At 44.7% G+C, this 25,338-nt stretch overlaps 1 protein-coding gene across 1 annotated transcript in view; it reads left to right on the top strand.

Moving 5' to 3' along the window:
• The window catches only part of LOC149298591 (translin-associated factor X-interacting protein 1-like), a 66,467-nt gene that overhangs the window by 6,369 nt on the left and 34,760 nt on the right, over window positions 1-25,338 (top strand). Inside the window, exons 3-5 of the mRNA XM_089487328.1 lie at window positions 9,866-9,959; window positions 13,952-14,148; window positions 18,730-18,862. Of these exons, the coding sequence (XP_089343454.1) occupies window positions 9,866-9,959; window positions 13,952-14,148; window positions 18,730-18,862 (424 nt within the window). The remainder of the gene's footprint in view (window positions 1-9,865; window positions 9,960-13,951; window positions 14,149-18,729; window positions 18,863-25,338) is intronic.

Here is a 25,338-nt window from a genome sequence, read left to right as displayed (position 1 = left end):
CCTCAAAAATCGTCAGGTCCCTATGTAAACCACGGTAAGTAGGAAGTGAGGAGATGTAATGCACAACCTGGTGATATGTGAAGCGCTCCGTCCAGGTAAGTGGCACTCCCGGCCGCAACGCTTCCAACGGCACAACCCCACCATCACTCAGCAGAGCCCGGATCCGAATCGGCGGGGGAAGCCCCAAGAACTCCAACCTCGCCCAATCGCGGCCCGGGGCGAAATCAGGGTTGCCCCACAGAGGTAGCAGGGGCGAAGGCGTGGCCCTCCACACCGCCAAAGTAGGCGAGAGGAACGGGTGGCGCCCCACCCCCAAACCGGCTCTAGGGCCCCACACCGCATGGAGCACACTGCTTCGCAACTCTCCTAGCTCCAACGCAACCCATGGCTTTGCAGCCGGACCTACCATGTTCCATTCAATGACCCGCAAGAGGTGCGCGGCTTGATAGTATTTGTAGAAGTCAGGCAGCGCAAGACCACCCGAGGATTTGGGCCGAGTAAGCTGCGAAAACCTCTGCCTGGGGCTCCTATTGCCCCAAATAAAGCGAGTCACAGCAGAGCGGAGGGCATCAAAGAAGTCGTGAGGTACTCGGATCGGGAGCGTCTGAAATAGGTACAACACCCGTGGAAGGAGGTTCATTTTAACAGCGTTAACTCGGCCCACCCAAGAGATATACAAGGGCGACCACCGTTTAAGGTCCGCCGACAGCGTTGACAGGAGAGGGATAAAGTTCTCCCGAAATAACCCGTCTACAGTAGGCGTCAACCAGATGCCCAGATACTTCATCCTCTGAGCGCACCACCGAAAGGGGAAACTAGTAGTGAGCGTCTGGGCCAGCTGCGGGGGTACAGATATGTTTAAAATCTCAGATTTGGAGTAATTAATCTTGAGATTGGAGAGCTCGCCATAGGAGCGGAATTCAGCAAGAATGTTGGGCAGCGTGACCACGGGATTCTCAACCACAAAGAGGAGGTCATCTGCATAGGCAGCGACCTTGTGCTGCACTCCATCGACCCGAAACCCCAGGATATCAGGGTTAGAGCGTATAGCTTCCAGGAAGGGTTCGAGAGACAGCGCAAACAACAGTGGGGACAAGGGGCAGCCCTGTCTCGTGCCATTCCCAATAGGTACCGGCGGTGAGAGAGCACCATTAACACGAACACGGGCCGTAGGCTCAGTGTACAGAGCCCCAATCCACGTCAACATGAAGGGGCCCAAACCCTGATATTTCAACGTAGTGTGTAGGAATGTCCAATCCACCCTGTCGAAAGCTTTCTTGGCGTCGGTGGAAAGGAGCAGAACCTGTCGGGAGCCCGCAGTCGCTCTGTGTATGATGTTCAAAAGCCGGACAGTGTTGTCCCGAGCCTCCCTCCTAGGGACAAACCCTGCCTGATCCGGGTGGACCAATTGTGGAAGAAACCGTGCCAACCGTAGCGCCAGCGCATTGGCAAAAAGTTTCAGGTCGCCGTTCAGCAGAGATATGGGCCGATAACTCTGAGGTAAGCAGGGATCCTTACCCTCTTTGGGTATGACTGTGATCGTCGCCGCCAGGGTCTGAGGGGCGAGGCGATGACTCTCTCAGAGAGAGTTCATAGCCGTGAGCAGACGAGGGAGCAACAGGTCCGAGAAGGTTTTATAATAACCCAGAGGCAGGCCGTCCGGGCCCGGACACTTCCCCTTTTGCGTAGCCCGCAAAGCCAGGGACAGCTCCTCGATAGAAAGTGGCTCCTCAAGCGCATCCGCCTGTTCCCGAGTGAGACTACGTTTAACATGGCGCGCCAGGTATTGGCGGAGACGCTCGCTCGCAGAATGCGGGGCCGTCCGGGATCCCCCCGGACATAAACCATAGAGGGAAGAGTAGTAGGCGTGGAACGCCTCTACTATCTTAGAAGGGAAGGGCGACACGACCCCCGCGGCCGTGCGGATTTTGTGGATGTGCGTGGCCCTTTTCAGGGGGTTAATCAGTTTAGCCAACAGTTTGCCACACTTGTTGCCGTGTTCCTGAAAGAATTTCTGGCTGTACAGGGAGGCCCTTCGAAACCGTGAATTCAATAAGTCACTGAGTTTACCCCGTAGGGCCACAAGTTCATGATAAGCGTCGCCTGTCAGGGATTGTTTATGAATAGTCTCCAGGTGCATAATGCGCCCGGTAAGCCTGTCAACCTCCCGAGAACGAGCCTTCTTTCGCTGCGAGTCCTGCTGAATAAAGAATCCCCGTATCACGCTCTTATGAGCCTCCCAAAGGACCGGGGGGGCCGTCTCCTGCCTATCATTTTCAGCAAAGTACCTCTCCAACTCCAGCTTAGTCTGGGACACCAGAGCATCGTCAAGTAGGAAAGAGTCATTAAGTCGCCACGTCCACTCCCTAGGCCTGTACAAAGGTGAGTCCAAGGTCACGGAAACCGGGGAGTGGTCTGACCATGTCATCGGGAGAATTGAGCTAGTCCGTAAAAGGTCAAGATGGGACTGAGCAAGAAAAATATAGTCTAGACGGGAGTAGCAATTGTGCGGTGAGGAGTAGAATGTGTAGTCGCGATCAGTAGGGTGTAGGGAGCGCCAACAGTCGACAAGGCGGAGGTTCGCCAAGGAGCCGCGGATAGAACGCAACTGGCTCAGGGGAGAGCAGCTGGATCCCGATGAGGTATCCACCTCGCGGCAGAGGGGGACATTTAAATCGCCACCCAGTACCAATACACTCTCTTGAAAGTCAGAGAGGGAGGCGAGGACGGAGCGTAAGGCAGCATGTTGACCCCTATTTGGGAGATAAACACTGGCAAAGGTGAACATGACCTCCGCCAGCTGGCCTTTAACAAAGGTGTATCTACCCGACGCGTCTAGTAAAGTAGCTTTGAGGACGAAGGGGACCGATCGGGCAATCAAGATAGCCGTGCCCCTAGACTTGGCCTCCGCATTGTTGCTAAAGTATCCCGTGGGAAAGTGCAAGTCCCTGAAGGTAGGTGCCTGGCCCTCCTTAAAGTGTGTTTCCTGCAACAAAACAACAGACGCTTTATGGCATCGAAATTCCCTAAGGGCCCTAGAGCGTTTCTCAGGGATATTCAGCCCCTTAGCGTTAACGGTGTAGACCGTCAAGGGGGCCGATCGGTAAGCCATGTCTGAAGGCAATGAACTCAACGTCCCGGATAAGGAGGGCGAGAAGAGAAGGATAGGGTGCGGGGGGGTGGAGCTGAGGTCGGTAAAAGGAAGAAAGGAAACCACAGGAAAGGAGGGAGAGGGCAAAAGCAATGTGGGGTGAAAGTGTCAGTTACCGGGCAGAACCTGTGACCCAGAGGGGGAAGACAGGAACCCCAGAGAGAGGGGGAGTGACACCAGAGCCCCGTGGGGAAGTGAGAGTAGCAACCGAAGAAGAATGCGTCGCAACGATAACGAAGTCGCGACCTGTATCTAGTAAAGAGCAGCACGGAACGGTCCGCCACCCGCCCTGTGATACAAACAATATAGAAGAAACACCAAAAACAAATAACAATCGTTCAGTGTAATGCGGAGCAAGGCAGTATAGCCAGATGTGAATTAACAAGCAACCAACAAATGCCACAGCAGGGCAATCAGGCATGGACAGACAAGACCCCACGTCCGACGCCAGAGGAACATTAAAGATCCGAGAGCAGCCAACGTCAATAGGACCACATATATGCACATATGGAGATATATAGATAGATAAAAAAAAACATCAAATAACAACGACGCGGGAGGAAGGCACATGCGTGTAGAGACGTGCGTGTGCATGTGCAAATAGAATATGCGTGTGTGTATGTGTATATATAACACGCATGTGTATGTACACACCTAATATGCGCGGGCATATGTATATATAATATGCGTGTGTGCGTATGCGTACACACAATATGCGCGTGTGTATGTGTACATATATAATATGCGTGTGTGAATGTGTAGATATATAATATGCGTGTGTGCGTACATATATCATGCGGGTGTGTAAAAGTATGTAGACACAGAGATGTATATAATTAACCAATATCATGCATTCTGGATAATACATGCAGTGTTAGAGAACAAGAAAACCTCTACATATGGGAAATACCTGGAAGAGAAAAAAAAAAAAAAAAAAAAGAAAAAAAAAATATCTTAGATAGAAAATCGTAGCATTATAAGTAATATGAAATAAGTGAAAACAAAACGGCAGAAGTGTCTGGTGATTAGAAGCCAAAGTGACTGCCGTATTACCTGGACCCACAGCGTTAGGTCAAGCCTGACCGACTAACATGGCTGTTGTCAGAGGGAGAGGCAGGTGAAGTTGGAAATCAACACTTTATAAAATAACGGAGATAGGAAGAAATAAACAAAAATAAAAAGAACGGCTCACGTGGGCCATGCGGACAACACGGCAGGGAGAGTAAGTCCCAGTTAGTCCCGGAGAAAGCCTCGGAGAGAGAGCGAGGACGTCCATAAACGGTGCGGGTGCAGTAGAGCAGCACTCGGCGCCGGGCCACGGAGACGCAGCGGCGAGAGCAAAGCCCTCCACCTAAGGCTTGGCTGGAGTGTCGTCCACTGCGGCTCGACGGGGGGGTCCAGCTTGTCGGCGTCCATGCACCCCGGCGGCTGGTCGGCGCGGTTCAGGTCTTGGGTCCCTGTCGAGCCAGTCCTCCACGGCGATCTCCGGCAGCTCCAGAGCCTGCAGGAATGGGCGCACATCCGCAGGAGTCCGCACTGTCTCCGCAGTAGAGCCCCTGCGCACCGTCAGTGCAAAGGGATATCCCCATCTATAGGGGATCCCACGTTCCTGCAGAACCGCCGTGACAGGCCGCAGAGCCCTGCGAGCTTGGAGCGTGTAGCGGGACAGGTCCTGGAAGAGGGAAACCTGGTGCCCATCAAATGTCCAGAAGCGCTGGGCCCTGGCTTTCTGCATGATCTCCTCCTTTTGGGTGAAGTGGTGCAGGCAGCAGATAACGTCCCGCGGAGGATCTCCAGGGCCGCCACTATATTGTAGGGCCCTGTGAGCGCGATCGAACTTAATAGGTGGCCTGTTGGGGTCGTCAAGCCGGCCCAGGATCATGGAGAACAGCCTGTCCAAAAGGCGTCGGAGGTCCTCAGGGCGTTCACCTTCGGGCAGACCCCTCACGCGGATGTTGGAACGACGGCTCCGGTTCTCAAGGTCTTCCAGATGAGAAAACAGGTGAGTAAGTTGAGAGGTACAGGAACGCTGGAAAGACGTAAGCTGGCGGTCAACGTCTCGCGTCCGGGTCTCAGCGGTCGAGAGTCGGGCATCCAGGCGCGTAATGTCAGCGCGCAGAGCCGTAACTTCCGCACGGACGGTTTGTTTCACCTCGGAGACAAGAAGGCTGAAGTCATCTTTGGTAGGTAAAGTGGAGAAGATGCGGCGCCAGTTCCGAGGAGAAGGCTCCGGGGAGCCACTCAACGGTTGCTGTGAAGAGGACTCATTTGAGGCCTGGGAGCACGCGGGAGACGGCGCCATGTTGGAGTCCTCCGGCTGAGAGTGTAGCAGGGCTGGAGTCTGGAAATATTCCCTCAGCGAAGCCGCGGGAGCCTTGCTGGCGGTCCCCGGAGTACCCGGGTCCGTTGGCACTTTTTTATTCCTGCCCATGTCAGGTGTAGAAGGTGTTTTTGAACAAGTTTAGGAGCGGGTGGAACGGAGCTCACAAGCTAAGCAGCCATTCTCGTCGGCAGGCTAACCACGCCCCATAGTTATATTTTTAAGCGTCAGGTGGGCTTAACTTACTTCAGTGATGACATCTGATATTGTATTTTTCCAAAAATAATTTGGGAAATCCTTGGTATGCCATTGTGTACATGGATTGCAGTTCTATATATGGATTTATTCAGGATGTGGCATTAGGGATTATTCTACCAATAAAATGATCATTTTTGTGTGGAGTTTTTTTTGTGAACTTAACACCTGTCACATTAACACCTTGGCGACAATTTATGATCACCTCCTAAGATTAGCCAGTGTTGCTGAAATTCCTCTATATAGAAGCATTCAGTTAAACCAAAAAAAAAAAAGCTAGTGGCCCTGTTTGATCGCTCCTAGGAGCATTTCATACTGTCACCTGTTGAAGACATGCTGCTTTTAACAAGATGGCAGTGTCCATTCAAAGTAAAAAAGTTTTACTCACTAATCACTATGTGATCGGTGAAATAAAAGTATAAAATAAGAAAGATAAGAAAAATAGCAAATGTAAAAATAGTTAAATAAATAAAAATAAAAAGACCCCGGTGATGTTATCATGATATCATTAGGGGAATCATCCATTTCAAAGCAAATATGTCAAAAAAAATTGTTAAAAAATAAAATAAAAATTTCTAGCAAGTCCTAAAATTGGCACTTTATCTTCCTAAAATTCTTGATATGAAAAGAGTTAAAATGCCAGCATTTAAAATACCCTGGGTGTCTAGTTAAATTAAATTGGCTGATTTCAAAGATGTCCCAAATAGGGCATAGGCACAAACTGGCCAAATAAAAAAAATGTGCACCTCCCAAATGTGAGACAACGTGGAGGATCAACATGCCCTCGGACCATGCAGCTGTACTTCTAGCTTCGGGTGTCGGGTTATTCTGGCAGCTCGCAACCAGCGGTTAGAATGCAGGAAAAAACAAATAGAAGCCAGCTCACCGGAAGCTCATTAGCAATGAACGCCTACTTGTTTTTTCTTGCACCTCCCAAATGTGGATGGTAACACCGTACTCAGAAGATGTTGCTGAACATATATTTGGTGTTGGTTGGCAGTGACAAGAAGCTATAAACTCATACCTGAAGTTCTGGAAAAAAACACCAAAAAATTGCTACCTCAAATTTTGACAAGAGCTGGTGGTAAAATCACTGGGGTTTGAAATACACTGGGGTGTCTAGTTTTCAAAAGTATATGGTTTCATCGGGTAAATTGAAGTGGCCGGGTTCAAAGATGTCCCAAATAGGGCATAGGCACAGGTAATATCACACAGTAACATGCATTATCTATATCAGAGCCCTAGCCAGGTAATATCGCACAGTAACGCATTATCTATAGTCAGGACACAACCCGAGGTACGGTACACGAGCGGGCAGCCAGGTACAAAAGGGTCAGGCAGTAGTGAAGTCAGAGGGAAGCCAGGTAGGTACACGCAAAAACCACAAGCCCTTTAGCAGATAAGGGTCAGGCAGGAGCGAAGTCAGAGGGAAGCCAGGTCGGTACACGGATATAAATATATAATAGGAAACACGCACTCAGGATGTAGCAGGGAAGCACAATAACTGAGCACCTCAGTGCTCGGTTTTAAACTTGCTGCTCCAGGGAAGCTCCGCCCCGAGCGTGATGTCACGGAATCGTGTTCTCGCGAACAGTGTTTCGGGGAACAATAAAGTTGCAACGGGGCGCGCGCCTACCAGAAGCCGGACGGACAGTGGAGCGGGCACCCAGGTAAGGTGCCGCCTCGGGTTGCCGGACCCAGATGCGGACCCTGACATCCAGGCAATGCCCCAGCCAGCACCCAGATAGCACGGGTGCTTTAAGTAAAGATGTAAGTGATGCACCTAGCCAGTCCCCCTTGTGTATTAATGCCCCCACAACCTTGTGTCCCTTGCCTTCCCCCACTGTAGGTTGTGGGGGCATTAATACACAAGGCATCAAAGAGATGGGGCAACAATACATAATGAGGCTGGGACCTTCTCCTCATTATGTATTGTTGCCCCATTTCTTTGATGCCTCTATTATGTTTTCATGACCCCATTGTGTATTCATACCACCAGCCAGCCCCATTTTTTTTTAGAACCACAGACCTTTTTACCTTTTCCCGCCTGCTCCGTGCACTGACCGACATACAAGCTCTTGGCTCTGGGAGCCGCTGCCCTACCGATGTCCTGCTTTGCCGTCCTGTCTTTAAACAGCCAGCTTTTGTGTGCTGTGCCGCTTCTGCAAGCATCACGCATACACCCTCCGGCTGTAAGAGAGAATTCTCCTCTCTGACAGCCAGAGGGTGTATACGCGATGGACGCAGATAAACCCTGCTGCTAACGGACCCTCCTTCTGGCTGCAGCGGAAGTTGCCTACGCGAATATCGTAGAGGTCTACCTGCTGCCCCGACTACACACCGGGGAATCAGAAGCACCGGTAAGTTTTGGGGGGGAGGCTGCGGGGGATCTGGATCTTAGTCTCATAGTCAGACCTATTTGAGGTCTGATTATAAGATGACCCCGATTATAAGACGAGGGGTGCTTTTCATTTGCTCTGAAAAAAACCTTGTCTTATAATCGAGCAAATACGGTATATATATATATATATATATATATATATCTATATAATCTAAAAGTAGTGAAGCATCTTGCAAATAAAAATGAAGCATTATTGAAGACCGTGAGTGCTGTCTTCACTACTTTTAGATTATTGTTACTTTGCTATCATCCAAGCACCGGGCACCATGTTTTTTGAACTAGGAATCTAGTATTTGTCACCTTGTTTATGTTTAGGTAGGAGTGCAGGGCTATTTGTTATTTTCTTTATATATATATATATATATATATATATATATATATATATATATATAAATATGACATTGCAAGAAATTTAGACACAGTGATACTGTTTTAGCACATACGATATACTTTCAAAGCATAAAGAGGTACCGTGATGGAAAATGTGCATGTTAACGTTATGTAGTAATATATCGATTGTTAGTATATAGCAGGATTTTTTCATATATTACCCCCTGGTCTGCAGTTAAAGGATGCTTATTTGGACAATACAAAGTAAAACATACAGGTCTTCAGTGCTGCACCACTTTGTACTGTACTGTAGTTAATACCTTCATCACATGGGGTATTTGACACCAGAAAGACTCATGCTTATATGTTTAACAATTATTCTTACACACACTAACACCATACAGTAACAGACACATATGGTAACAGCCTTATGCTCACAAACACTTAACACCTCACAGTAACATACACACTCATGCTAATGCGATACTGTAACATAGGGGGGTGCCGTGAGGCGTCCAGCGGGGTCCCATTATGTGACTCTGCTGGGTGCCTCAAAGCACCCTCTTTACTGCGCCCCTGCAGAAAAGTGTAAGGTACCTGATTCATAATGGTAGCCCTTGCCAGTTTTTACCCCCTTGTCCAGCAAAACACTGGTTGCCAGGAAGTGGTTTGTCAAACCCTGGTATATACTGTACATACACAACATACTTAACACATAAGGTGCATATGATGGTAATGTGTAGGGTTTTAAATACGTGTTAAGGTTGTATTTTATATTGTTTGTTTCAGTGGTATCTAGACAGATTTTAACAGCTAGTTTCGCTTAATTGAACCTGTTTTGCTCAAAATCAGCTGCCTGGATATGTTTATCTGTGAGGGGAAACAAAGCATAATGTGCTGAACTGCACATGTTACTACTTTGTAGCAATTCAGTTTTTTTTAAAGTTTTTCTTGGCAGAAATGCAGAAACTAGACTAGTCATTGATTTGGACTAATGATTCATATTTGCCAATAATATAGAAAGTCTTCTAAAAAGTATAATCAAAACATACCTAAAATTGAATATATCTCCTTGTATACTTTGTGTCACCTGGAGTTATCTTAGATCTTTATTCTAGATGTATGGGCTTATTGCAATTGTTATTTATTTTTCTTTTTAACTGGGTTTAGAAGAATGAGGACCAAGCAAAGTTCGTACCTTGTGAGTTCCCTACAGAAATGTTATAATGTGTAAGAACTTTCCTGTGCTTGAGCCTCAGAGTAGAAATAATGTAGCGTACAGGTGCCCCAAAAGAGACAACCTTTTGGTACTTATATTGTCTTATAACAACATAATCAGATTTAAACTTCTAGTGGTAAGGTGACCTTTTTATCACACTTGGGGTAAAACATTTGTTTTTCTTTTCAGACCTACAGAGAAGTCTTTGATTACTTTATTGAACATTTTAAAACCTACAAGCCACTGCTTTCTGCTATTAAGAATGAGTATGAAATCACCCTAGGTAGGTAAATGTTTAAAGCAATATTTCAGCTGTGGTATCATACTGTAAAAATGTTTTGGTAATGTTATATATATATATATATATATGTATATACATATATTGTGAGACTGTGAACCCCAGGGAGATATGATTAGCATGGCACCTGAGTACAGCTGCTATGCAGATTATACATATGGGTGGAGCAATTGGAGAGCAGGGTGGGCAAATGCTCCGTTTCCCCATGCTGTGGAAATTCCATGCCGGGTTTTCCAGGAGGCAAGAAATCTGCAGGATCTGGTCCGGGATTCCTATGGAGCCGGCATCAGGCACAGGTGCTGGACATTAAAAACCCCTGGAGCTTGATACTCAGAGAGACTGTTGGGGGAAGAGGAAGTTCCCTGCGCTCCCAGGGCAAGGAGAGGACCTGAACAAGAAGACCATCCCTGAGCCAAGTGAGGCAATACCTGCCTGGACATTTTGTGTGCTGTCTGGGGGAGGTTTTCCAGAGCCTGGCGTAGCTGGGTCTGGCTGGGAGGTTGAGGTAGTGGGTGATTAGGCTGGTCAGTCTGGACCAGCATAGTTCAGTTAGAGAGGGCTCCAATTGGGAGCTAGGTTTTCTTTTTATGATTTGGTTTTGGGGTTTAAGCGGTTTAAGCATGTTTTGTTAAAAGCTGCTGTTCCTGACTCTGATTGCCCTAGAGGACTGTGCTTAGGACCCCTAAAAGTGACATGTATGGCCCTCATGCTATAGGGTTTGTCACAATATATACACACACACACACACACACACACACACACATATTCACTGGTCATTGTATTAGGTAAACCTTGCTAGTACAGGATTGGACCCCCTTTTGCCTTCAGAGCTGCCTTCATTCCTCGTGGCATACTTTCTACAAGATGCTGGAAACATTTCTCAGAGATTTTGGTCCATATGGACATGATGGCATCACACAGTTGCTGCAAATTTGTTGGCTGCACATCCATGATGCCAGTCTCTCGTTCCACCACATCCCAAAGGTGCTCTATTGGATTGAGATTTGGTGACCAGTTTAACATGATGTGAACTTTTTGACATGGTGCATTATCCTGCTGGAAATAGCCATCAGAAGATGGATATACTGTGGTCATAAAGAGATGGACATGGTCAGCAACAATACTCAGGTAGGCTGTCACGTTTAAACGATGCTCAATTGGTACTAAGGGGCCCAAAGTGTGCTAAGAAAATGTCCCCCACACAATTACACCACCACCACCACCAGCCTGAGCCATTAGTACAAGGCAGGAAGGATCCATGCTTTCATATTGTTTACGCCAAAGTCTGACCCTACCATCTGAATGCCACAGCTGGAATCGAGACTCATCAGACCAGGCAACGTTCTTCCAGTCTTCCATTGTCCAACTTTGGAATTGTGTGAATTGTAGTGTAAGGGCACTGGGTGCCGGATCAGGTAAGAGTCTCGATGCAGGTTCGGATTCTGAGCATAGCCGTAGGCAGACAGATGATGTATCCAGTTCAGGGCTGCTCTCCACTTTAGCCTTAGTCTTACTCTTGGGCACCATCTGAGCATGATATAAACTTGGGGTGACAAGCTCAGTACAGGCAGGAAACTGTAAGCGCACCGGCAAGGAGCACCGCTGGAAGCCCTCTTGCAGGGCACATGGCAGGACCACGGCTGGAAGCCCTCTGGCAGGATACACGGCAGGAGCACAGCTGGAAGCCCTCTGGCAGGGCACACAGCAGGTTGTAGCGGACTGGCAGACGGCAGCAGTTGATGCTGACCATTGTATGGTACAAAGGATGATCCGAAGAATATTCGCAGTTCAAGCCAAAGGTCAGAAACCAGAATATCACAATCAACGGGGTACCAAGGGACAAACACCAGAACGAGATCAGAGTCCAAAGCCAAGGGTCAAACACAGAAGACAGATCAGATGCAGCAAACCAGTATACAAGAACAGGAACACAATGCTCTAGCAATGAGGTTAGGATAATGGCCGGTTTATATTGGGCCTTAATTGCTTAAACGAGGGGCAGGTGCGTCAAGAGCATGCAGGAATAACATAGCCAAGGAGAGGCAGAATGAAACCGCAACCCAAGATCCACCTGGTGGAGTAGAGGATAGGTGATTCATCTGGCATCCACAAGGTTGCTGATTCAAATCCCTGTGGATCAAGTCATGTAGCCTCAGTTTCCTGTTCTTGGCTGAGAGGATTGGTACCTGGTGTGGTCTTTTGCTGCTGTAGTCCATCAGCTTCAAGGTTCGATGTGTTGTGCGTTCAAAGATGGTGCATACCTTGGTTGTAACAAGTGGTTATTTGAGTTACTGTAGCCTTTCTGTCACCTTGAACCAGTCTGCCCATTCTCCTCTGACCTCTGACATCAACAAGGCATTTTCGTCCACACAAATGCCGCTCACTGGATATTTTTCCAGTAGATCTGTGGTTTCTGAAATACTCAGACCAGCCCATCTGGCACCAACAACCATGCCACGTTCAAAGTCACTTAAATTTCCTTTCTTCCCCATTCTGATGTTCCATTTGAACTTCAGCAAGTTGTGTTGACCACGTCTACATGCTGCCATGTGATTGGCTGATTAGCTATTTGTTTTAACAAGCTATTGAACAGGTGTACCTATTACAGTGGCCAGTGAGTGTATATACACATAACAAAATAATAAATAAATAAATTGAATAAACTTATTAAGCCCAGATGAGAGCCTCACACAACATCAAAGTATAAGAAATTGTACTCCATGTAGAAAGATATGCGAGTCTGAAGCAGATGAGTAACAAGCGCTCACTGATCAAACTTCAAGATGGCCTCACTGTAAACCTTACTGTTCTCATCTTTTAATTAAGATGCATCACCTTGTTTAGAATTGGTTGTGAAATAGTAAAGATTTATTCAGCTTGTGCTATGTGTTTATTTTTCTCAGGTTTTTTTCATATACTTGCATTTTTAAAAAAAACTGAAGAAGAATATATATAGTATATTGTATATATGAACTATATTGTTTCTTGTTTTGTTCCTCTCTAGCGGTATTGTACCTCTCTAGCGGTATTTATATACTTTGGGTCACATATTGAGAATGTATTGATTTTTTTGTTCACATATATACCTTTGCTCACCCACTTTACTATTATTTTGTTGTGTTCAGATTTTGGGTGTATTGAAGGGGCACACCTTAAGTGTGGTTTGTAGCAAATTTATTTAGACCTGACACTTATTGCTGTATATATATTTTTAATATACATATAATAGCCTTGTCACCATGGGACTTTTCAGTCATGATAGGCATGCCTTACCAAAGACCCAATCAGAGCCCAATGGAGTCTGATCGGACATTTACGTTAAGCCCAGTGTGACCAATAATTGCAGAGGTAAGCTGCTGCTTTGTTGTACTTTGCTCTGCTCTTTGTTTTAATTTCCCCCAGCGCAGGCTGTGGGTGGGTTGTAGATTTATGTTTTGTGCAATGAAGGCAGGTTGTGGTTTGTGGGTCTGCTGAGCATGGTGTGTGCATGGGGGAGTGTGCTTTAGGGATATAAAAGAGGAGATGAAAAATAGCGAGAAAAAGAAGAAACGGAGGGAAAGCAGGAGTATTGGGAAAGAAAATAGTAAACAGAGGAAATTCAGTAAAAATAGATGGAGAAGCAAGCAAGAGAGAGAGGGTAGAGAGGAAGAGGGAGATAAAGGAATGAAAAAATGGAGGGGGGTGGGAGTTAAGAAACAAAGAGAGGGAAGGAGGAAAAAATGCACAATTTTCTTTGTGATGGGAATGTGCCTCACAATTATAACTAGAATAATAACCAGAATTGTTATTATTCTTTATTGTTAAAATGACCACACAGTTACACTGAGATTGTTGTACAACTGTTAGTCCATACTTTGACTTTGGATTTTTACATTGGCCATTTAAATGAATCAACATTTAAATGCAGCTGCCATTTTTCTAATTTACTTTAAAAACTCACAATTATGTTTTTCCTAATGTTCTTTACCTATTTACAGTCCACCAGAGACAACAGATATGTTCATTAGAAGCCTTGAAAACACTGCTAATGTCTGTATCCGAGCATTGTGACCAGAAAATCCAGGCGATGCGGGAAGAAGAAAGGCTAGAAATAAAGACTCTCACTATGGAGAAACATCGCTTGATGGAAGTTATTGATAAAATGAAAGAGGAGAACCACTCTTTGCAAGTTCAGGTGATTTATTTTGTTTGCATACAGGCACTGAGTAGGGTGAATACAAAGGGAGAATATGAGTAATGGAGGGGCGGTACACTGCACCTCTATAGCTGCAGCTTCTCCTAAAGGTAAGGGATTTAACTTTATTGTTTCAGTAAACAAATGCATGTAAAAATATTAGGGAGCTGGAGTGTCCTTGGATCACAAAACACACTTGAAGAATCCCTGCATAAGAGAAACCCCACTATTGAGCATAGTTCTAAAAAATCTACTATGAATAAGCAATAAATGTAATTCACTCTGAAAATTCAATCATAACACGGGAAGTGTAGTTCTCATAAAACCTCTTTAGTTAATTATGTTACATTCTGCATGCTAGAGTACAAGAGGTAGAATACTAGAAAAAAAGACATATTTTAAAAGTCCTGTGTCAGGACTGAGCTTCGTGGTTATGGTGGAATTCTGATGATGGACTACCCTCTCTTCCCTGGAGACCGGTCTCCTTTTCATGGGAAAGCCCTCCTTAGGGCCTTTCTCACTAAAACCCATCACATCATCCACACCCGATTCTTCCCCTTCGACCCATTTGTGACATTGTTTCAGCTGTTTTCATGACTTTTTAAACCTAGGACTCCATGTCTACCTTTCCTGTGTTACATCTGAGTCTCGTACCAATTGTGTATTTGCTTCAGGATTCTAACCTGGTTTTTTCTCGATTAAGCATTTTGTCTTTCAGTATCAGCTGGTACTTGATTATGCTGCTGTCTGAGCTGCTCCAGCTCAGCATAAGTGTTCCAGTTTTCCCATGATTAGTGTGACAAGATGCATATGTGGATTGGCATCATCAAACGGAGGTGTGAATACCTCCTGACACCTCCATTTGATGACTCCAATCCACATCTGATTTTAACACTATTGACTGATCTTAACCATGTTGTTTGACGGATACATGAAGAGAGGTTTTCCACATTTTTGTATAACATGCCTGATGAAGGGACCTGAGAGGTCTTGAAAGCTTGCAATCTATATTTACTCAGTTAGCCAATAAAGGTATCATTCAAACTCCACTTGTCTCCTGTAAATCTACAGCTAACACAGTACCAACTCTCATCTTTTAAGATGCATATTGACAGACAGGTAAGTACAGACAAGAGATAACAGTCTCACACCAGGCTGGTATCCAAGAATAGATTCAATTGATGAAAGCTGGCTGATCAGGAACAGAACTGGTATATACAGTGGAATAAAGCATATACAGGATACAGTTTATCGTAACACATGGACTGGAAAGTCTTGCCAGACAAGCCTGGAACTGGAGACCCACTGGCAGGGCACACGGCAGGAAGCCCACTGGCAGGGCACACGGCAGGAAGCCCACTGGCAGGGGAACTGTAGCGAGGGCAGGGCACACGGCTTGGAAGCCCTCAGGCAGAGCACACGGCTTGGAAGCCCTCAGGCAGAGCACGCGTCTTGGAAGCCCTCAGGCAGAACACGCAGCTTGGAAGCCCTCAGGCAGAGCAGGCGGCTTGGAAGTCCTCAGGCAGAGCAGACAGGTTGGAAGCCCTCAGGCAGAGCAGGCGGCTTGGAAGCCCTCAGGCAGAGCAGGCGGCTTGGAAGCCCTCAGGCAGGGCACACGGCTTGGAAAGGGACATGCCGGGGTCCGGTACACAAATCAGGATCGAGAACGTAGCCAAGGTCATACACAGGAAATCAGAACAGGAAACCAGATCTTTAGCTGCAAATTTTATTAACTATATGCTACAGTACAATAAATAAATACTTTAAAGCAGGTTAAAGGATTTAATGGAACATTTAAAATGATACAATGAATTAAAACATTTTACATAAAATTACAAAAGATACATAAAACCAGTCTTTGGACGTTCATGCAAGTAGAATGTTCCACATATTAAGGCACCAAAGTCTCTTTGCGTTCATTGAACCTATGCCTTTACAACCCTTTAAAAAGTGTGTGCATACCACTTAAAGTCATCTAAAAACAAATGGAAGGGTCTATATATTCTTTATTAAGCAATAAAATATTCCTGGTCTTCCAAATTGCTTAATTTACACAATTTATCACAATCCATAAAACACGCGACTGGTCAGCTGTGGGACAGGAAAAAAAGGCCATATAAAACAACTGTATGGCTTAAAAACCAAAGGCCACAAATCCATTTTAAAAGTGGGCCTGCCTTTTTTCATATGTCCTGTGCATAAAAGCAGTTCCAAAATATATGCAACACTGTCATCTTGGGTACACTGATCTCTGGGGCACTTAGCGGTGGCACCAAGACCTATCCAGTGCTGAAATTGCCTAGTTGGCAAACATTCGTGCACTACCTGCCATGCAAGATCTCTCTGAGAGTTGGCTAGAAAGTGCCAAACTCTTGTGGAGTCTATGAGAGAGTATTGTGCCGCAGTTTTTTCTTTTGATAATATAGCAGCAGTCAACTTCTTTGGATTTGATAGAATATCTGGGCTAAAATCTTGGAGGTGATAAAATTGTATTGCTTTCCTTAAAATGACATTCTGCTTTGGCGGATTTAAAAGCACAGGAGAGTTAAGAGACAGCACGTAAAAGTCATATTCCCCTTCTTTGTAAAAGTTTTTAAAACACATAGTTAAAAACTTTATATATAAAATACGTTTCACATCAGACATCCCCTTACCACCATTCACGTTTTGTTTGCACGCTTTCTCACTTTTTAGTTCCAGAAAAACATAAAACAAACATGCATAGGTTTCTTTGCGTACAAGTCAGAAGGGGGAAATACCACTCCTAAAAACATCATTATTGGTAAGAGTATTGCCTTAATGATTAAAAGTATCCCTTCTATTGCCAGATTTCGGGTTTGCCATAATCTATTTTGAGATATTCATGGGATACATGATCAAAAGCTTTTTTAACCCTTAATGACAAAGCCCGTACATGTACGGGCTCAAAATGCATTGCAAGAGTTTGCAAACGCACATTAAGATCTTTAAAAACTTGTTTTTCTTCCTCTTGCCAACAACAATAAAAAAGTTCTTAATCTTGGACTTGATGGTTCCCACCAGTTCAAAAATTCTTTCTGGTGCTGTCATCGCCCATATGCGACCTTTAAAATGATTCTGGATTTGTTTGTCATCTAGTAATAATAAATTGAGTTTCCACAGACCATTCCTAGTTTTTGATTCATTAAGAATGAAAAAGCTAGTTTTTAAAAGCTTATGGTCTGAGAACATTATCTTCTAAAAACATGTCCTGGAGATTAAAACCAGCAGAGGACAACGTAAAATCGATGCAGGAGCTGACCTGGCCATTAGACCATGTATATCCAGGGTCAGAGGGTTTTAAATGCCTCCATGCATCTTTCAATTTAAAATCAATGATAGAACTTCTCGCCAGCTTAGAAATGTTATCTATCTTCTGGTTCTCATCCCCTCCACTTTTCTCCTGGTAGTATACAATTAAAATCACCTCCAACTTGGATGATTCTGCAATGTTATTTCCAGGGCTCCCGGAAAACGCTTGTTCCAGACTTGAGATCTCACTGCTGGACTTTCCACCTCTGTCACCGGGACTGCTCTCAAGGTCTCCCACAGGAATTCGACTCTCGTGGCTGGTAGAAGGACCTGCACAGGGATTTAAAAACACATTGGGATCCGCAGGACCCACCACTGGGGAGGGATCCATTGGACCCGAAACAGCCTGTTCCTTCATCTGATTACTTGAGATTACTGACCAGCACAGCCGGATCATCCAGTGGCGGCATCACCATTACAGGCTCCTTCAGGTCAGCCGTAGAGGAGAGCTTACTTGGACCTGCATCTTGTTTGCCAGGCTGTCCAGCAGCCATATCTGCCCAGGACCGCCAGGGCTTGCTGGGACAGTCCTTATATACATGGTCTGGCTTGCCACATCCTTAGCATAACTTGGACTTATTACAGCTGGCAGTTAGGTGGCCCATTCTCCACAGTTCCTGCATAGGGGCCTAGGGTCAGCTGTGCAGGCCACCTGAGTGTGCCCATAGCCCCCGCACCTCCTGCACGGGAATGGCATCCCAGGGTAGAAACCGTATCCTCTGTTGCTACCGATGGAGAAACTCTGGGGGATTCACTATTCCATCAACCCCTTTCTTGTGCTCTTTTAACTGCACAAGGAACCTCCTCTTACACTTCCAAATACCCATCTCATTCCGTACCTTCTGTGGGTTAGATACTTTGTTACAATATCAATATAACCAGGCTATGACAGCTTCATCAAATACATATGGGTTATACATATGAACAGTAAGAGGGATTTTCTCACCGCCATACAGCAATGTAAAGCAGAGTCCATCCAATCGAGGGTCATCTTTCTTTTCTCTGAGATTCTTATAGATGTTGTGACACACACCGATGTTCAGTAATGTTACTATATATGTACCTCTAACTTGGTCTTGCAGGCAGTAGATATTTTGAAGATCCAGTCCAAGAGTTTTCATTAGCACCTCCTCTACAACATACTTGGTAATGTGTTGTAAAAATAACTATTGAGAAACACATTGAGATTGTCCTGCAGATCAGGTTCTCCTTAAAACATACAGGTTCATTGTTAACATGTTTTTTTCACAGGTATCCAAGATGCATGAAGAACTTGCCAAAGGATATATACTATATAGAAATGAGCGTGATGCTCGGAAACTACTTATTTCTGATATGAATGAGCTGAAATATGAACAAGACACACAAATCACTAACGTTCATAGTAAGTTAATAGTAAAGCACATTATTTCTCTTAAAACCTCTCTCTTAAAAATACTCCCCTCTTCATTGTGGTCTTCATGTCTCAACAATAAATGTCTTGGGATGTCTACATCTGGCATGCATTTCTAAAACTGACATTTTGTGTGTTCATTTGGAAAATAAAGTAATCACTACAACTTTTACTCTGTTGCACAATAGATGAAACTTGTACAAATGTTTTAAAAAAAAATTATTCTCTTCTTTCCTTATGCCTCCACCGCACCCTTATTTTTCTTCAACACCACCCCTATTGCACCCGAGGCTTCTACTGCCCCACCTGGATCGTTCCAGCACCCGCAGGGGGCGCTATCACCCACTGTGGAAAGTACTGGTCTAGACGAAGGAAAACAAACCCAATTTTTTTTTTATGAGAACAAACCTTTCTATTCAACAGCAAACACTGCACGGACAGTTCAAAGATGGAGCTGCCCCCAGACCCACGAAGAGCCACCCCCAGCACGGAGGAAAGAAAAAACCCTATTCCATTTAAGGAAATTCCTGGGGAGCCACGGCCTGAAGAACCGCCCCTCCCCCCGGGCACCAAGAGGCCAACTCTGACCAGAACCAAAATGCAAAGAATTCCCCTCTCAAAATGTCACAGCAACAAGAAACACGCAGACATGCCGACAGTCCCCAAATCCGTCGATGGAAACCCGACGCCCCGCGGATCCCTCTGCCGGGGAGCCGACACTCCACAGACCACCCCGCCAGGCAGCCAGCTGTCCCGAGACGGTCCCTCAAAAGAGAAACACGCAGACACGTTGACAGTCTTCAAATCCACCCATGGAAACCTGATGCCCCGCGGATCTCCCCGCTGGGGAGCCGACACCCCGCAGACCACCCTGCCAGGCAGCCAGCTGTCCCGAGATGGTCCCCCAAAGTGCCCCCAATTTTATACAATTTCTTATCACACTTTGGAATTTTCAGAGGGTAGGCTATCTAGAACTCCCACTGTCTATTTTTTTGTAATAATTTAGTACCAGGGGTTAAAAAAATATAACTTTGTGAATGCCAAAACATTAAGTTCTAAATTCTTACTACAATACATGACTATTAATAAAACAGACAGAAGTCGGGGATCTGGCCTGCATGGCAACCTAATCCGACGCTGGAAGAGAGTGCTCTGCTGACTAAAAACCAACTTTCACTCTATCTGCTCCAATCCCTGGCAAAATACTTTTTTTTTTACCTTCCCACTGTCTGGTCCTCCATCAAGAAAATCGTTGAATATGCCTTTTGAACCGAGGGCAACCACCCCGGGATCTGGGCCTACCACATGAGCCGCATGAGGACTCTGATGCCTCGACTAGACACAACTCCATCTCCCAATCAAGCCCTCCGTCGAAGATCCTCTTAGAGGATCACGATCACCAACCACTCACCTCACACACCATGAAGATTCTCTTACAGGAGATTAGAGAGCAACTTAAGCAAGATCTACAGGACATAGCTACCTCTCTACGTCGAGACATAGACAGCCTAGGTGAGAGAACAGACCAGCTGGAACGGAGGATGGAGGAGTTCACCGAAGCTCATAATTCAATGGCAGATGCTCACATTTCTGTACAATCGGAATTAAAATTCCTACACACCAAAATCATAGATCTGGAGGATTGCTCTCGACGGAACAATATCCGTCTCAGGGGTGTCCCTGGGGCTATCTCCCAAGAGGCCTTACCCGAGTTTGTCCCGGAACTTTTGCTCTTGTTACAGAGCTACTCTGCTTTCACCAAATTGCTTATTGCTTGCCTCTGCATGGTGAGGAACGGTACCACCACCACCATCGCAATGCCAGAAGAAGGACTCGCTATCATCAACTCCTAGGGTCTGAACTCCTCAACACCTCACCACATAGACATCCTGAACAAAGGCTCGTCCCCACCGAAGAAGCTTTGCAGAGTCTGTTCAGTAAAAACAAAGGCCTGAGGCTCTGGTTGTTCGCAGATGACGCCTTTTTTCTTACACCTGGATTCCTGTTCGGGACAGTTAAGTCACTAAGTGGTTTTCGGATGCTCACGTTGTATCCCCTCCCTCTTTTATTTCTCCTTTTCTTTGTATGTTTATTTTTATATTTATTATTCTTTTTCCTTTACCACTTCTTAATTGTACACTATATTCACACTGGCTTATAAGTCTTATATATATATATATATTATTATTTTGTTTTTTGTTTCTCGCGACCACAACATTTGTCTCCCTTATGCCCCCTTATGTCACACTTTTATACACTGCACCTGCACTCCAAGTATTTATTGTTACAACAAGGGACATGAGTACCTCCTATTGTGTATTAATCCTGTATACTACATTGTACATGCAGGCTTTCTACACTGTGCCCTAGAGGGCTTTGTTCAGCTCTTATATGTTGACTCCCGACCTGTCCTTTCTGCTACTCCCCTTTCAGCTTGATTTTTGGCCTCCATGCCACTACTTGGATATTGCATGTGTGCTTATCCACCCTTGGGCATTCACCTCCCTCCTCACTGTTCTTTTATTTTATTTTTATGCCTTCTGTTGGGTATAACGATTCAATGTATATCCTTACTATGGGCGTCACCTTGCTTTAATTGTTACTTCGCACTAAACATCTAATGTTCACTTCGCCAACACCTTACAGACAAAAGATCGAAATGAGTATGTTTATTGAGTCTAGATATTGCTTTGCGGACCCTCTCCAATAGAATACTTCCCCTTTCTCTTGAATTCTCATCCCTCCTCATACCACCCCCCTAGTGCTATTTATCTCTTTAGTACATTTATTTTAATGTACATACGTACGAGTTGTTATTGGTTATTAGTTGTTTACCTGGTTTACGTTCTTGTATGTAGGTAGTGTGTATCGTGCATTGTAAACCCAAAACCAGTTTAACCCACCAAATAACGACACGGAGACCGAAATTGGATAAAGCAGGCCACAGCACAATTTTATTATAAAACCATAAAACACTGTGTTGGCCCAAAACACCATAAACCAATAAGAATAATATACAATAACCGATAAATAATAAATACAAATATACAAATATACATAACACATTACCGTAACATATTCAAAACATAACCAACACAGGAACCGAATTAACCCCGTCCTTGCCGGCCTCTCACACTGCACAATCCAGACCACAGGTACTCATCTCCCCCCTCGTCCAAACAAAATTGACAGCTACCTTTCGCTGCCCCACCACCAATGCTAACCACCAGCCGTCCAACAAGCTCGGTGGGCACGTCCAATAAAACACCAAACTCCATCACTTACCAAAACCAGACCGGCAAGGACACACAAACCGCCAGCTGTGACAAAAGAAAGAAAGTTAGTACACAAGAAATAGGGAGGGAGGGTGGGAAGCAGGTAAGACTGTTGGCCGTGTCTGTAAAAAAGGACAGTGACCGGGGTCACCCAGAGGGCACCTTATATCACCTAGGGTCTCCCACCCCTCAATTAACATACCCCAATCAAAACACGGACATGCCCTGAGCATGCACTAACCCACACACATACATGCTCCCTGTCCATTTAGCTACGCTGATTCCCAGGGGCCTTTTCCTATCTTTTTATGTACATTTGTTTTTGTGTTTGGGCATATATTGTATACTGGTCAGGCGCGGCTGCAGGTTACATCCCTTTGTTATGATCTCTTTTACCACGATTCAGCCTATTTGTCACCATGGCTGAGCTCAAGATCCTCTTTCTGAACGTTAAAGGTCATAACACACCTCAAAAAGGGAGACTCCTATGGGATGAAGCCAAAACACGTAAAGCCAATATCATGTGCATCCAGGAAACTCATCTTAAGAAACTACACAGCCCCCTATTATATTCTAATATTTACACTTGTCACCTTGATTCTATGGCTGCATCTAAAACTGCTGGAGTCTTGGTGGTAATTTCTAAACACCTCTCCTTCTTATGCCTTCATAAATTTCCAGACCCGCAGGGACGGTACCTTATTCTCGTTTGCACAATCAATTCTGTTGTCTATACCTTCGCATCCTTTTACGCCCCTAACTTTGCCATGAAGCGATGTATAAAACAGATAAATGCAAACAAGGGCAAAATATTTTGTGTGGAGATCTTAACGCTGCGCTACACCCCCCCCCCCCTTGACAACACTGCAACTCACACATTCTCACGCAACAGGCATGTACATAAATGGGGAACTGACTTGACGGCCTTATTTCACTCCTACCTATTTGACTCTTGGTGTGTCTTACATCCATCATATAGGGACTACACCTTCTTTTCTACCCCCACATAAATTTAATTCGCGTATAGATTACATTTTTCTTGACAAGCTTACTTTACAAAAAATTACATCTTTCAAGATTGGGACTCCTGGTCTGATCATGCTCCAGTTTTGCTATCTATCAAACTTGCCCATCATTTTGCTGGTAAAGGCACTTGGAGGCTAAATGATAATCTCTTATTATCTGATGCACACAAGACACAGATTCAGTCCCACCATACATATTATTTCCAAGACAACCAAACCCCTGATACACCTATTGAGACTGTCTGGAATGCCCAAAAAGTGGTCATTCATGGCAAGTTAATTAGCCTAGCGTCCCATGTCAAAAAACAATACACAGGGTCGAAGGAATTCCCACTACTTTATGAATTAGAGACTTTAAATAAATTGAACCCTAAGGATTCTACCGTTCACATGATTAAACGTGTCAAACTTCAATTGGCTGAAATCAATTTCCAACTCACCGCTTACTTGATGCTGAAACTTAAACAACAATTTTATGCAAAGGTTAATAAGACAGATACACTTTTAGCTAGAAAACTTTGCCACACGGTTACAACCTCCAGACCGTCTCACATTAAGGATCGCAACAACCACTTAATTAGCAATCCATCACAAATGGTGGAGGTCTTTGCTGATTTTTTACGCCCAACTCTATAACCTCAAAAAGACCCTATAGTTCACCAACCTACTCATACAGATATTAGCAATAACATTGCCTCCATCAATTTGCCTGTGCTCACCCCTGACCTAGGAGATACATTAGAGACTCCCATTGAGCTGCAGGAAAGTGGTGAGTCAACTGAAAAAGCACTCTGCTCCAGGCCCTGATGGCTAAGCTACCTCATATTACCAAACCTTTCTGCCCACATTGGGGCCATTTTTATTGTCTCTGTTTCGGTCTTATATGTCATTGGGTTATATCCCTCCAGAGAATTTTTAGCACACTTAATTACCATACCTAAACCGGGAAAGCCTAATGATGTATGCTCTAACTTCAGGCCCATTTCTCTCCTTAACAATGACGTCAAGATATGCGCCAAAATTCTTGCTAATAGAATGTCTCACCTCCTATCAATGCTTCCAATGTCTGTTCACTCCTTAAGGACTGGGCTTTTTTTTTTTTTCTTTTTTTACCCTTCGTGACAATTTTAAAACTTTTGTGGTGCTCGTGTTTAGCTGTAACCTTCTCCTCTCTCATTTAGGGTACCCATACAAATTATATATTGTTTATTCAGAACAAGAAGGGCTTTCTTTAAATACAATTTTTTATCATATCATCTAATTTCCCATCCAAAAGGTAATAAAATATGGTGAAAAATTAAAAAAAGCACTTTTTCTCACTTTTATTTGAAAACCCTTTTACTCATCTATAAAAGCTAATGAAAAAAACTTGCTAACTGGATTCTACTATTTGTCCTTTTTTTGCAAGTTATAGGGCAACAAGTACAAGTAGTGTTCTGCTATTTCAAAACTTTTTTTCAGATCAGGAAATCCTGTCCCCATGCCCTATTTGGGACATCTTTGAATTCAGCCAATTCAATTCACCCCATCATATTTTTTAAAACTAATCATCTCAAGATATTTAAAATGCCGGTATCACTTTCCATGCACTAATTATACTACCAGCCTTTGTGGTAGTAATTTTTTGGGGGGGAGGTTTTCTGAATTTACAGCTCCTCGTATGTATTACAATTTGTGTTCAGCAACATCTGAACATCATTGTGTTCAGCAACATCATTGTACCTGAGTAGAATAATATACCCATGTTGAGTTGTTTTGGAGGTAAAAGGCTACATTTGGGAGTGCTCATTCTTCAACATGGAACTTTGACATCTGGTCATCCTGCCTCCATGACCTATTTGGGACAACTTTGAAGCTGGTCATTTCAATTTACCCCCATCAAACTTGTTTATTTTTAATGGCCGCTGCCATCCTGCGAATGGCAGTATCCCTCGCAGTTGCGCTTGTGACCTCTCTATAGTAAATGGCAGACGTTGACATCCCGGGGAGGGGCCACACGAGACCCCTGCAGCAAATGTTGACATTGAGACATTACAGCAACACCGTTTAAGCTAAGAAAGCAATCTTGGTTGTTAACTGATTGTTTTTCTGCTTGTTAAGGGGTTAAACAAACAGTGGTGGAAGATTAGAATTATCTAATTATATCATGTCTTAATAGCTGTACTGC

This window comes from Sceloporus occidentalis, unplaced genomic scaffold (genome assembly GCF_023333645.1).
Source record: "Sceloporus occidentalis isolate IW3139 unplaced genomic scaffold, rSceOcc1.0.p SCAF_32, whole genome shotgun sequence".
In the NCBI taxonomy this organism is placed as follows: Eukaryota; Metazoa; Chordata; class Lepidosauria; order Squamata; family Phrynosomatidae; genus Sceloporus; species Sceloporus occidentalis.
The sequence above is the reverse complement of the archived record's forward strand: the minus strand, read 5'-3'. Positions and strand labels throughout refer to the sequence as shown.